The following is a 13,434-nucleotide window of genomic DNA, read 5'->3' as shown; positions in this document are numbered from 1 at the left end:
AATTCTAACATTTTTGGCTCTATACACCACCACAATGGATTTCAAATGAAACGAACAAGATGTGCTTTAACTGCAGACTGTCAGCTTTACTTTGATTTGTATTTACATCCAAATCAGGTGAACGGTGTAGGAATTACAACAGTTTGCATATGTGCCTCCCACTTGTTAAGGGACCAAAAGGAATGGGACAATTGGCTTCTCAGCTGTTCCATGGCCAGGTGTGTGTTATTCCCTCATTATCCCAATTACAATGAGCAGATAAAAGGTCCAGAGTTAATTTCAAGTGTGCTATTTGCATTTGGAATCTGTTGCTGTCAACTGTCAAGATGAGATCCAAAGAGCTGTCACTATCAGTGAAGCAAGCCATCATTAGGCTGAAAAAACAAAACAAACCCATCAGAGAGATAGCAAAAACATTAGGCGTGGCCAAATTTGGAACATTCTTAAAAAGAAAGAACGCACCAGTGAGCTCAGCAACACCAAAAGACCCGGAAGACCGAAGAATTCTTTCCCTGGTGAAGAAAACACCCTTCACAACAGTTGGCCAGATCAAGAACACTCTCCAGGAGGTAGGTGTATGTGTGTCAAAGTCAACAATCAAGAGAAGACTTCACCAGAGTGAATACAGAGGGTTCACCACACGATGTAAACCATTGGTGAGCCTCAAAAACAGGAAGGCCAGATTAGAGTTTGCCAAACGACATCTAAAAAAGCCTTCACAGTTCTGGAACAACATCCTATGGACAGATGAGACCAAGATCAACTTGTACCAGAGTGATGGGAAGAGAAGAGTATGGAGAAGGAAAGGAACTGCTCATGATCCTAAGCATACCACCTCATCAGTGAAGCATGGTGGTGGTAGTGTCATGGCGTGGGCATGTATGGCTGCCAGTGGAACTGGTTCATTTCATTTGAAATCCATTGTGGTGGTGTATAGAGCCAAAAATGTTAGAATTGTGTCGATGTCCCAATATTTATGGACACTGTGCATCTTTTCTCAAAAATTTGGATGGCACAAACACACACACATACAAACTCTGTATGAAGTCCTTTTTTGTCACAAATTAACACTAAGTCCAAAATAGGAACTTTTGATTTGCTTCCCGTTTTAAACTAGCTGTTTTGTGTGTTCTACTTTGATTAATCTTCCTCTGTTTCCTCATTCATTATTTGGTGGTACAGCTTTTGTGCTGCCCAGGAGATAAATTATGTATGGATTTTAACTTATTTATTCATAAATAAATGACCATATCAAGAGATGAGTTACATTAGCAATATTTAATATGCATGTGGTCCAGATCTTAAATGTAATCGTTTCCTCGTTTAAAACGTTTTACCCCTAAATAAATGAATATTGTTTTGAAGTGCACTACAGAAGAGATTTTGGTTAAAAATGAACAAATCAACATGCATACCTCAAACCGTTCTGCAGAGGAGCAGTGCCAAAGCATAACCCATGCAAAGAAATAATTTTGCTATTTTATGTTTCAAACAGAGAAGACGCCAAAATTTCATAGCATCTTCAAAAACAAAATGGTTTAAAACACATTCACATGAGATAAAGACTTGTGACTCATAAAGACATATTCATAATAATAAAGATAATAAAGCTGCTTAATTCACATGGAGCATCGCCTCATGGGGGTTAAAGTGTTCTCATTTTCTCAGAAAATTCCTGTTATCGAACATTTCACTTGTGGAATAAATTAATCATGGCTTACTATATGAACAGAGTTGTCAACATTTTTGTTCATGCTTTATTCTATCTGTATCCATGCCACTAGGTGTCTGTATATTTTGGGACCACTACCAAATCAATCAGCAACTTGAAGCAGAACTGCTGAATTTTAACTACATAAGCAAACAAGTAAGTTTTTTTAAGTCAAATGTTAAATGTTGCTTGTTTTCTATCAACCTCTGGATTTTTTGGGCAGGAAAATATCTTTACTTTCAGATTAAAGTCTCACACTGAGAAAATTATTGATATTTCCTTGGAAATCTGTTACGACCTACACGTGAAATGTTTTATGGACCTAAAGAAATTACCTTTCAGAGCCTTTTTTTTATTTTATTTTTTTATCTCTTAACAGCTTTTCAGTGACCTAAAAAAAATCAAGAAAACTCCCGGATGCACTGTTACTGCTTGTATTGTTCACAGAAATGTGCTAAATGTTCACCAGTCAGTTATAGCAGAATCAAACTGTAATTACATAATTTTTCTGGGAAATGGATGGTCTCGGGGCTTAAGAATCACTTAATTGTCAGGAATGTGCTTTTTGTTGGAAAGACACGTGGAGTGCAGCGCATCCTGTGTGCTTCATTGCCCTCCAGCAGGCGCACTGTATCCTCATCCATGATTAAATAATCAATATCAAAGGTCAAATGGAGTGGTGGTGTGTCAACCTAATAAAAGTCTAATGACAGTCATTTGCAGCCCATACTGGCCGACCCTGGTTTTGTTCAGAACGAGGCACTGAGGAGAATTTGAAAGCAGAACCACACCGTTTTTTGCATATGGTAATGTACAGTGATAATTTTTTTGCAATCATTGCCAATTAATTAAGTACACAGCTGTGGAAGACAACAAATAAAAAAAGATTTTGTATGTACGAATAGATGAGACATGATTACTTAGAAAATAATATTCATGTGTCATCTTTCCACAAGATCAAACTGTCCACAAATGAGAATTGATTATCAATACACAATCAGACCCAAACAATACAACCTCAGCGAGCTGCAATGCTGGCTTTCTCTGATTGACCAACTCACTAATAGCGTTTGGTGAAGTTCTCGATCTCATTTACATCTGTAATTGACATCTCATTCACTGCATAATAAACACATCCATAAACCAGTTCGACCAAGATAGAGCAAAATGAAAGCCTGTGTGGCAGAAAGACAAAATACAGAAAAAAAATAAAACAGACTAATTTTAGGTCGAGTAATACTAGCCGCCTTGTTTAATCTCACGTTACTTCATTGTTATGGTTTTGCGTTTGTGTCTCTTTCTGCATTTAAAGCCCAGCTGCAAACAATTACGACATCTACACATTGACAGATTCATACAAACACCAATTAGATCATGGAAGAAAGTGGTTAGCCTAATAACATTTGTTTCTCTAATTTTATTCTATGAACCCTAATATAATGCATAGAAAATGAAATATTTGCTCCATGGTAGAGGAATTGGCACATTTTTGATCATTTCAAAAATAGCGAGATATTCTTGTGATTCCATTTCCTCTGCTCAAACAGAGGAAACAAGCCCTCATAATTATACAGTGAGGCATGTAAACAGCAGGGCCAGTTCAGCAATAGAAACGGATGAATCCTGATTATTTGTGTCCTTGTTTGTCTCCCACTTACCCAGATCCAGATGTATGGCAGGGACAAAAGAGTTCAGGAAGAACATAAAGATGACCACCCCAAGGACAGTCAGACACTTGACCAGGAGGATTTTGTCAGTTATTCTGTGCTGTAAAGGACCAAGAAAGACATGCTTAGATACAGGAGAGAAAGAAACACGCCAAATACATATGTTTCTCAGCTGTTGAGTTGCAATCCACAGGCCTATTCCGATTCATTTATATCCGTGAAAAAAAGCAAAATTGCAAATATTACAATGCTAATCATATACAGTACGGTTAGCTTAACAGGTTAACATTTACCAGGAATTAGAAACATATCTTTCGTTATTGACGTCAAAGGTCATGCATTCAATTAAACTCCAATAAATAGTATTTTATCAAAAACATAACCCAGAGTACATTACATGCTAAAGATGGTGTGTGTCAACCACAAAGTGTTTTTGTAGTGAATTATTGTCTGCCAAGTGAATAAAACCATCAAATTTCAATTGATATTTAGAAAACAAACTATAAACACTTTCAATTGTAAGTCACTTTGGATAAAAGCATCTGCTTAATGAATAAATATAAATTTAAATACTTCTGATTTTTATACAATCTCAAAATTGTCAATTGTTCTATTCAGTGTCAGCTGTCATACATAAATAAATTATTGTTATTATTATTAGGGTCCTGGGTGTTCTAATGTACTGTACTGTATTGTACTGTAAATGACTCCACTGGAATCAAAGAAATTGGTCAAGTTCCTTATCATATAATAAAATAACATCAGAAACATAAGGCAGGGTTAGCAGTGAGGCACAATACTTAATGAACCAAAGCCATGTTAATGCAGCTTTGTTTTACCTTTTTCTGCAGCTCTTGAATATTGTGCTCCCAGTTTTTGTCTTCCTGTGATATTTGCCTACGAAAATAAAGGAATAAAATAGAGTGTGTTAATACATCCTTTCAATCAGCATGGACACCTGCAAATGAGTAGGAGTGGTGATTTCATGTGGTCACCCCGAACCTTTTCTACTCAGCATGTGAGGCTGTAAATGGCTTCTGTAATTATTTTATCTGTCATCAAAGCAAACCACAAGCTCCACAAAACCACAAGCAGAACTAATCGAATTTCTTTAGTTAAAAGAAGCATTTATAATAATAATAAAAAAATAACAACAGGCTACTGTTGAGAACAAAATTATTCTGCATGATTAAAATTTCAGCTCTCTACGAGAGCTTTAGAGAGCCGACACAATTGAGAACAATTACCTACTTTTCTACAGGTTAATTATTTCTCATTTATCATCCTGGGTTTCTGGGTATGTGCTGCCGTCAGACACAACAGGTGTCATGCAGTGGGAATGGATATATTTTGGACCTAATAGGGTGTTTTCAAGTGACCTCATACCAAGAAAGACACTCATCTTAACACTTAACGCAATATGAAAAAGATTAAAGATTTTAAGGCTTGAGATTGCATCTTGTAAGTGTAGCCTAATTTGTTTCCACTTTTATCCTCATGACATTTAGACAACAAATTTGAGAAAAAAAGTGCAACAAAAACCCACTTATATTCAACATACATCCATGGTTTTAAACACCATGCACGGTGTAGACAAACTGCTTGTATTTTAACCAGGCAGACAAGGAAAAGAACGGATTGAGCATGAGTGTGGCACCTCTGGAAGGTCTTGAGCTTCTTGCGCAGGAGGCTTTCCAGATTGAGCACCTTCTGCATAAGAAGACATTTGACAGCAGTCTCCTCTCGGCTGGCAGGGTTAATGCGATGGGCTGTCTGCCTCCACACCAGAATCTCATGCTTCAGTTCTGCAGGGCGACACAAATCGGGACAAGATAAAGGGTTCAGCTGTAGAACAGACAAATACGAGTTAAGATAACATTTTCAAATCTATTCCAAAAAACCAGGAAGAAACAGATAACAAGAACTATCAAAGATAGAGATTTATGGTCAAACAGAGTCAATGCAGAAAAAATAATAATAAAGTAATTGTAACACTTTTGTTCGTTCATTTATTCAGAATATTTTTAGTCTAAATCTTTGAAATTTGACCTCAAACATCTTTGAAATGTCTGTAGTCACTACGAATGCCCATTAATTGTATAACTTAATTTAGTAGACATAGAACGCAGACAGGCCAATCTCAATAGTTTTTTTTTAATTCTGTGACCAAATCAGACCAAAAAACAATAACAAATACAATTTTCAATGGAGTGATAACAGTTAAAATAAAGGTTTGATTTGATCAAAAAAGCCCCAAATATGTAAGACTTAAGTTTGACTTCAATACCTTTATATGTCTCATAGCTGACCCTTAATTAACTGTAAATTAAGTATATAAAACAGTGCTATCACACCATGATTGTAATTATGTAATTATGTAGTAACACAGACTCATACCAAGTGTAAATTTAGTGACAGATTTCCAAACAATTGTTTCAAAATGTGCAATAAATTAGCAGTCATATAAAGTAGGCAAAAAAAGAAATAAATAAAATAGACAGATAAATAAAAAATAACAGATGGATGGATGGATAGATGAAGCACAAGCTAGGTAATTACTAAATAAATGGAAAAGGTAAGGAAATAAAAAATATTGAGAAGGGAAGAAAGCAAGAGATAGGAGAGGCAAGGTTTTGCACTAGTCCTTCAGCATGATGGGGAGGCTTCTAGGAAAGCTTCCCAGAAGCTAATTGACATAGAAAAAACATGCTGATCCCAATCGACACAGTAATGCATCATGCCGAGGGCCTGGAAAACTGTATCAGCCGCACAGCAGGTTTGATTTTTTGAAAAAGTGAGGCTCTGTGGGGACTTAAGGCTTTACAGAATTAGAAATTGGACTGGCATTGAGTGGTCACCATCAGGCCTTGTGGAGGTCTTTCGTTCCAGACGCAGCATGCGCCGATCATTTAAGTTCCTGTTCCTTACAGAGCAGAGTTCTAAGACTTTGCATCAGCTCAACACTGACTAGCACTCTCTCATTGTGTTAGCCACCCGAAAGCCCAATAAACACCAAACGGAGGGGAAGATTGGCATTCTGGATGGTGCTAGTCCCCATGCGGATGATATCTCAAAGGGAAAACAATCCTCACAGTGGGCAAAGGCCAATGGTGTGTGAGAACATATAAAGTGTGCCCTCATGTCTTCTTGTTTGTCTCTCATCTTGTTGTATCTTTAAAATGACAGGCACAAAAAAAATCATTCATATATGTAATTAAGTTGTGCAGCATCCATTCACGCAACCTAGAGCAGTAGTACTTTGCCAAAAGAAAAATAAAGAAAAATAATTTTCACTCAGAAATTCCTTGTAAATTTCACAAATAATTACAAAGAAATGGCAAGTAACACACTGAATAAAAAAATGACATTTTGAAGTAGTAAGTCTGGAATTGTATTTAATAATTAATTTATTATTCATTTAATTAATTTTGTATTTATTTTTGGAAAATGAACTCCAATAATCTTTGTTTTATTTACAAATTTACATTTACATTTTTACAGTCAATCAAAAACAAGAATGGGGAGAAAAACCACTAGTTTATCTATTTGACATATTAACAAGTCAACCGGATGATCAACCACTGTGTGACTCTTAGAACTTTCAAAAAAGAACACAACTTGGTGTTAGAAAAAGGCTTTGTGTTTTCCTCTTATTCTTATTTATGGGTATGGTGAAAACCTCTCTGGGAACCCCAGAGCCTGATTTCAGCCTGTGAATGACTAAAATGAGTGGTTTATTATAAAGGAGCTATTGTCATACTGTCAGGTGTGTGAAGGAGAGCTCAGGTGTGGAGGTGTACAGGAGATGTGAGGAGTTGGTCTCTGTGGAGCAGAGGGAGCAGCTGCTCAAGAGGCTAATGGCCATCTGTAGAGAGAAGTTGACAACTGGAGGAAGAAGACTCGTCTGATTATTTTGCCTATTTATTTACACAAAAATAATGGAATAAAAAGACCAAACACTACGGTGGCCGAGAGAGCTCAACGCGCTGCAACTTCAGAAAACACATGCAAATAGAAAAACCACCAGCAAATCAAGAAAACATCATCAATTTGACAGCAGGTGGTGCAAATGCTCACAACACAAACAAATAAAGAACTGTATTTGCAGCGCGTTTCTTTGTTTGGTTGAGTTGTGAGTATTTGCAGCTTGTTTCTTTATTTGTTTGTGTTGTGTGCGTGTGCAGCGCGTATGTTGTCAAATTGATGAAGTTATGTTAATTTGCAGGTGTTTTACTATTTGCAGCGCGTTGAGCTCTCTCGGCCACCGTAAAAAAACATTTGATTGAGGTTAAAAATGATCAAACCAAGCAATTGAAATGTATATATTAAAATGTGATTGTAATAAATGAATAATTCACTCAAAAAGGGAGTGTAATTCAGGAAAAAAAAGGCTATCACTACATTTAAATATTAATTTACTTACTAAGAAAGAAAGAAAGAAAGAAAGAGAGAAACTCATACAGGTTTTGGAATGACTTGAGACAGAATTGGGAGTGAGACAGAATTTTGTCAGTGTGAAGTCTGTGAAGATGAGGAAATTTGTTTGTCCATTAATTTTAGTGGCTAGCAATAATGGGAGAAATGATGAGAAAGTATATAAATCCTGCCTGCGAAAGAAGAGGGAAAGAACAGAGCATGCCTGAGCTCTCAGTGGAGTGAAAGAATAGGGAAAGAACAGAGCATGTGGAGGAGCTCTCAGTGGAGGCGGTGATGAAGCGATGACTCCCTAGGTGAGAGTGGTATTGATCTGTCTGTCTATGATGGCTTTAACTGCCTTTCTAGCTGTATTAGCTTCACACTTGGGCTAAATGTTCCTTCAAAATGTCATAAATATGCAACTCTTTGACACATCACCCATTTCAACTTTCAACAGGCCCTCTCAACTTTACTGATGACTTAATGTATGATGACAGTAGCAGAATGAATTTGGAAGGGTACAAAACCATCTTGCCAAGAAAATATTCAAGAAAATGCCACCAGATTCATTGGGAAGCACTTCATATTGCATCAGGACAATGACCCAAAACACCCTGCCAATTCAGTCAAGGAACTTATAAGGGCAAAGAAATGGAAAGTCTTAGATTTCCCAAGTCAATCTCCAGATTAAAATCCAACCGAACATGAATTTCACCAGCTGGAGAGGAGAGTAAAGGCAGAAACTTCCCAAATCAAACAACAATTGGAATTGGCTGCATTAAAGGCTGGGAAAAGCATTTCAAAGGATGAGACCAAGAGTCTGGTGATGTCTATGGGTCACAGACTCACTGCTGTGATTGTGTGCAAGGGATCTGCAACTAAATAATAGCTTTTAATCTTTTATATCTGCCTTATGTTCAGCTGTCCCAATACTTATGCTCACATCAATGAGTGGGATGAACTCTAAAAGTGCTGTTCTTTTATTTGGTAAAACATATGTGTTGAAATGGCTAATAATAGAATGTGACATTCTGTAGTTTTGTCTCATATTCAACTTTTAATCATATTTGCAAATGTCTTGACTCCACAGCAAACAGAGCAATTTTGTCTTTACTGTTCCAATACTTATGGAGGGCACTGTATATGTGTGTGTGTATACAAATAAAAACATACAAGGTTTTTGAGACAGAATATACAGTCATGGCCAAAAATATCGGCACCCTTGGTAATTATGATCAAAGAAGGCTGTGAAAATTAATCTGCATTGTTAATCCTTTTGATCTTTTATTTTAAAAATAACCTTTCATTGGATAACAATAATTTAAAATGGGGTGAAATATCATTTTGAAATAAATGTTTTTCTCAAATACACATTGGCCACAATTAACGGCACCCTTTTATTCAATACTTTTTGAAACCTCCATTTTCCAGATTAACAGCTCTAAATTTTCTCCTATAATGCCTGATGAGGTTAGAGAACACCTGATAAGAGATCAGAGACCATTCCTTCATCCAGAATCATTCCAGACCCTTTAGATTCACAGCTCCATGTTGGTGCTTCTCCTCTTCAGTTCACCTCATTCATTTTCTACAGGGTTCATGTCAGAGGACTGGAATGGCCATAGCAGAAGCTTGGTTTGTGCTCAGTGACCCATTTTGTGTTGTTTTTGAGGTTTGTGTTTGGATTTTTGTCCGGTTGGAAGATCCAAACATGGCCCATTATAAGATTTCTAACAGAGCCAGTCACTTGTTGATTTTTTTATCTGTTGGTATTTGATAGAATCCATGATGCCATGCGTCTAAACAAGATGTCCAGGACCTCCAGCAGAAATATAGGCACACAACATCAAAAATCCAGCAGTGTATTTCATTGTACACATGGGGTACTTTTTATCCTGTGTTCACCAAACCCATCTTGAGTGTTTCCTACTAAAAAGCTATTTTTTTTGTTTCATCTGACCATAGAAGCCAGTCCCATTTGAAGTTCCAGTCGTGTTTGACAACTGAATATGCTGGAGTTTGTTTTTGGATGAGCTAAGATAATTTTTCTTGAAACCCTGCCAAACAACATGTGGTGATGTAGGTGCTGTTTGACCATTTCTTTTTAAGGTTTTCTGATCCCGAGATCAACTCAACTATTTTCTGCAATTCTCCAGCTGTGGTCCTTGGAGAGTCTTTGGCCGCTCAAACTCTCCTTCTCCTTCTCACCGTGCATTAGGATTATATATAGACACACGTTATTCCAGGCAGTTTCATAACATTTTATTAAGATTAACAATGCAGATTAATTTTCACAGCCTTGTTTGATCATATTTACCAAGGGTGCCAATATTTTTGGCCATGACTATGTTTGTATGTATGTATATATATATATATATATATATATATATATATATATATATATATATATATGGGTTATTGACGTGACATGGCATTTTCACTGTCCCACAGGATAAAAATGAATATAATTAATATTGTTGTTATTTAAAATGATGTAAATCGTTAAACATTTCTTCGTCCTACATGGAACTGTTGTTTAAAAATCTGCAGTGTTATTCGATTTTTATTTTATTTTTGAGTCAAATGTCAAAATTGTCCTATGGTGTGACTGTCCCAAGCATGGTTCGGTAAATTACAACTTTTATAAATTAAAAAGAAAAAGCATAAAAATGTTAATAAATACACCCGGCATAATTGTACAAGTGTCTAGTTTAGTAAATGGCAATAATTTTTTTCCATCTATATATTTCTGAAAATGTAGGAACTTAATACATTTTGTCTCTGAAAACCATGTCCTCTGTTGTGGCACCATATCCTGATTTTAAATCGGTCAATTCCAGAGAAAACTTTAATTAGTTGAAAGACCCCATTCATGATCGTGCTACTGAAGCCCCCTGTCAAACCCATGACATGTGCACATGGGAACTACTACAAAAGTGTTACGTTTTGTTGTCCTTTGGTGTGACACCTCTAAATTATGTTTTTTAATTAAAAATGTATGTTAAACAACATAATCATGGAAAATTATGCAGATGTGTCTTGCAAACCGCTAATGACAGGTTAGCTTGGTATAATAAGGTTATTAATTGACAGAAAAAGGCTGAAACCGTCCTATGATGTGACAGAAAATGTCCTCCGGTGTGACACCTGTACTGTCACACCACAGGACAAAGATGTCACACCAGAGGACGGTTTCAGCCTTTTTCTGTCAATTAATAACCTTGCTATTCCAAGCTAACCTGTCATTAGCGGACACATCTGCATCATTTTTCCATGATTATGTTGTTTAACATACATTTTTAATTAATTCTCTTTAAGAAGCATTTTAAATAATTAGAAAAGATTTATTTAACTCCTTTTTATTCTTTTTATATATATAATTTTCAGTGTTCTTAAATGCAATAATTACATTAAACTATTTTCTGATGTTTTTACAGAAAACGTGTACTGTTATAAAGTGTCATGAAAATAAGTATAAAATGTGATACTATGTTTTTGAGACAGAAAGAATTGAGGGAGAAATTAGTGGAAGAGAGAGGACACGGAAATATATAGAGAAAATGAACAGGGATCCATGCAGAAGGGAGGAGATCCTAAGAGATCGATGCAGAAAGTAAACAGAACCAAAATGATGCCTTAAAAAGAGTAGCTAAACTATATAGCTTCAAAAATTAATTCCCATCTTAATGAATATAGTTTGAATATCAATCATATTTAGCAGGGGCGGATGAAAAATGTATGTATTGCTGAAGTTCTAATCATTCATGAAAGGGTAGGATGTGCCTATCCCAGTCACTGGGGCTCAAAGGCTAAATGTAAGGAGCTTTGGGTAGGATATGAGATTTGGTGTAAATAGCATAGAACGGTGGATGACACTCATTCACATACTCATATAGGAAGAACTGCTGTCAACAAGGGAAGGTCAAGCGTGCCCTCAACCACTTTATGGTTTTTAGAAATGAATGCTCATTCTTTAAGATCTAGGTCAATTCGATTATGAATTAATTTTTCATTGCACATGTCAGAACAAAAGAGCTTGAATCAAAAAGTAAGGAAAGCAGAGTGGCTCTGCATACACTTGAGGGTAGTTCCGTGTGATTTTGGGAAACCTGGTGCCTAGGAACAGAGCAGAATAAATGAATACTCACCCACGATTTCGCTGGATTCCTTGTTGTAAAGTTTCTTATTCCAGTACAGCATTCTCAAAAAAGGAAATGAGGTCAGCAGCACCAGACAGATTCCCAGGAACATGTAACCCGTAAAGGCCGCAAAGTCAATCCCCTAGAGGAAGAAGAGGGCGGGTTAATTTTCACTCTTTTAAAAATTGTGCAATTAATTTGCTGCGGTATTTCATGAAATCTATTCTAAGCACTAAGTACAGATCACATCCACTTTACTGGCTCTCTATGTAATGTGGATGGAGGCCTTGATTACATTTCATCAACAGAATCATATTCAGCATTTTAATGCTTGCATCTTGATGTATTTAAACACTTATATAAGATTTAAATGAGCACCTGCATGTGGCACAAATCCTCTTAAAATGCTCTTGACTATTTATTAATTTTCATTCATATCAAGAGCACACAGCCCCCTCGGCTGAACATCTAGCTTTAGATGATATTTTCTTGCCTGTGCAGCCCACCCCATCTCTCATCAGAACCAGATGGCATCACATTTTCAAATGGCACCACTGATAAAGATGTGTAAAATAGATCTGTGTGGCCTGAAATCTAATCCAACAATTTATCTTCCAATATCTCGCTGGTGTATAACCCATGAGGTATCTTTGCTTGTTTACATGGTGACATATGTTTACATAAGTAGTACAAAGACATTCTACAAAGAATTCTACATTTCACAAATTGCTTTAATGTTTAAATTGTGCTTAGTGTGAAGTCTATAACATGCTATTTTATGGCAGGCTACCATTGTGACAACTTAGCACCAATATTATTTTAACAAAAGGTCAAGAGGTGTTAAATAAACTGTGCTTTTTTTCTTTGGCAATAATAATGGCAAAAATATTTTATTGTAGCCAAGACTTTATTTTTGTACCTATACAGAAATGGACCCTGAGAATGAAAAAGGAGTATAAAAATGTGACAATGTGTACATCTATTTTGTAAAGGAACCGGCAAGATACAAGATAATTGCATCCCTGTTGTAGTTCAGCTCCCCGCATTGCTCAGGCTTGGCAAAAATCCAGGACTTAGAGGTACTTCTTAGAAACGAAACAAAGGACTGGTAAAAATGGGGAGAACAAAATGATGCTGGTTTTTGGCAGTATAACCTGCCTAAAGCAGCTCAAGGTACTAAATCCTCCACCCATAAATCAAAACCACGATTGAAAGGATAAACATAGTCTTGTATTATTTGGAAAAATAAAACATTAAGATGTGAGTAAGCTAACAACAACAAAAACAAACAACATGTCCAATCTCAGATGCCAACATGAGACAAATGTGAATGGAGACAAAGAGATGTGAAGACGGGTACACAGTGACCTCTACAGGAGATCAGGAAAAAGAGAGAGAGAGAGAGAGAGGGAGAGAGAGAGAGAGAGAGAGAGAGAGAGAGAGAGAGAGAGAGAGAGAGAGTCATTCAGAAGAACACACATCCATTTATAAGTAAGTATTG

At 36.4% G+C, this 13,434-nt stretch overlaps 1 protein-coding gene across 1 annotated transcript in view; it reads right to left on the bottom strand.

Annotated features, from left to right (window-relative positions):
* LOC306879521 (P protein-like) overlaps window positions 1-13,434 on the bottom strand; it is a gene marked incomplete at both ends in the record, with an annotated part of 102,062 nt that overhangs the window by 51,973 nt on the left and 36,655 nt on the right. Inside the window, 4 exons of the mRNA XM_079432526.1 lie at window positions 3,370-3,478; window positions 4,218-4,275; window positions 5,036-5,183; window positions 11,943-12,075. Coding sequence (XP_079288652.1) covers window positions 3,370-3,478; window positions 4,218-4,275; window positions 5,036-5,183; window positions 11,943-12,075 — 448 coding nt within the window. The remainder of the gene's footprint in view (window positions 1-3,369; window positions 3,479-4,217; window positions 4,276-5,035; window positions 5,184-11,942; window positions 12,076-13,434) is intronic.

The sequence above is a fragment of the Barbus barbus genome (genome assembly GCF_936440315.1).
Source record: "Barbus barbus genome assembly, chromosome: 13".
Classification (NCBI taxonomy): domain Eukaryota; kingdom Metazoa; phylum Chordata; class Actinopteri; order Cypriniformes; family Cyprinidae; genus Barbus; species Barbus barbus.
Note: the sequence above shows the minus strand (reverse complement) of the source record. Positions and strands in the feature narration are given on the sequence as shown.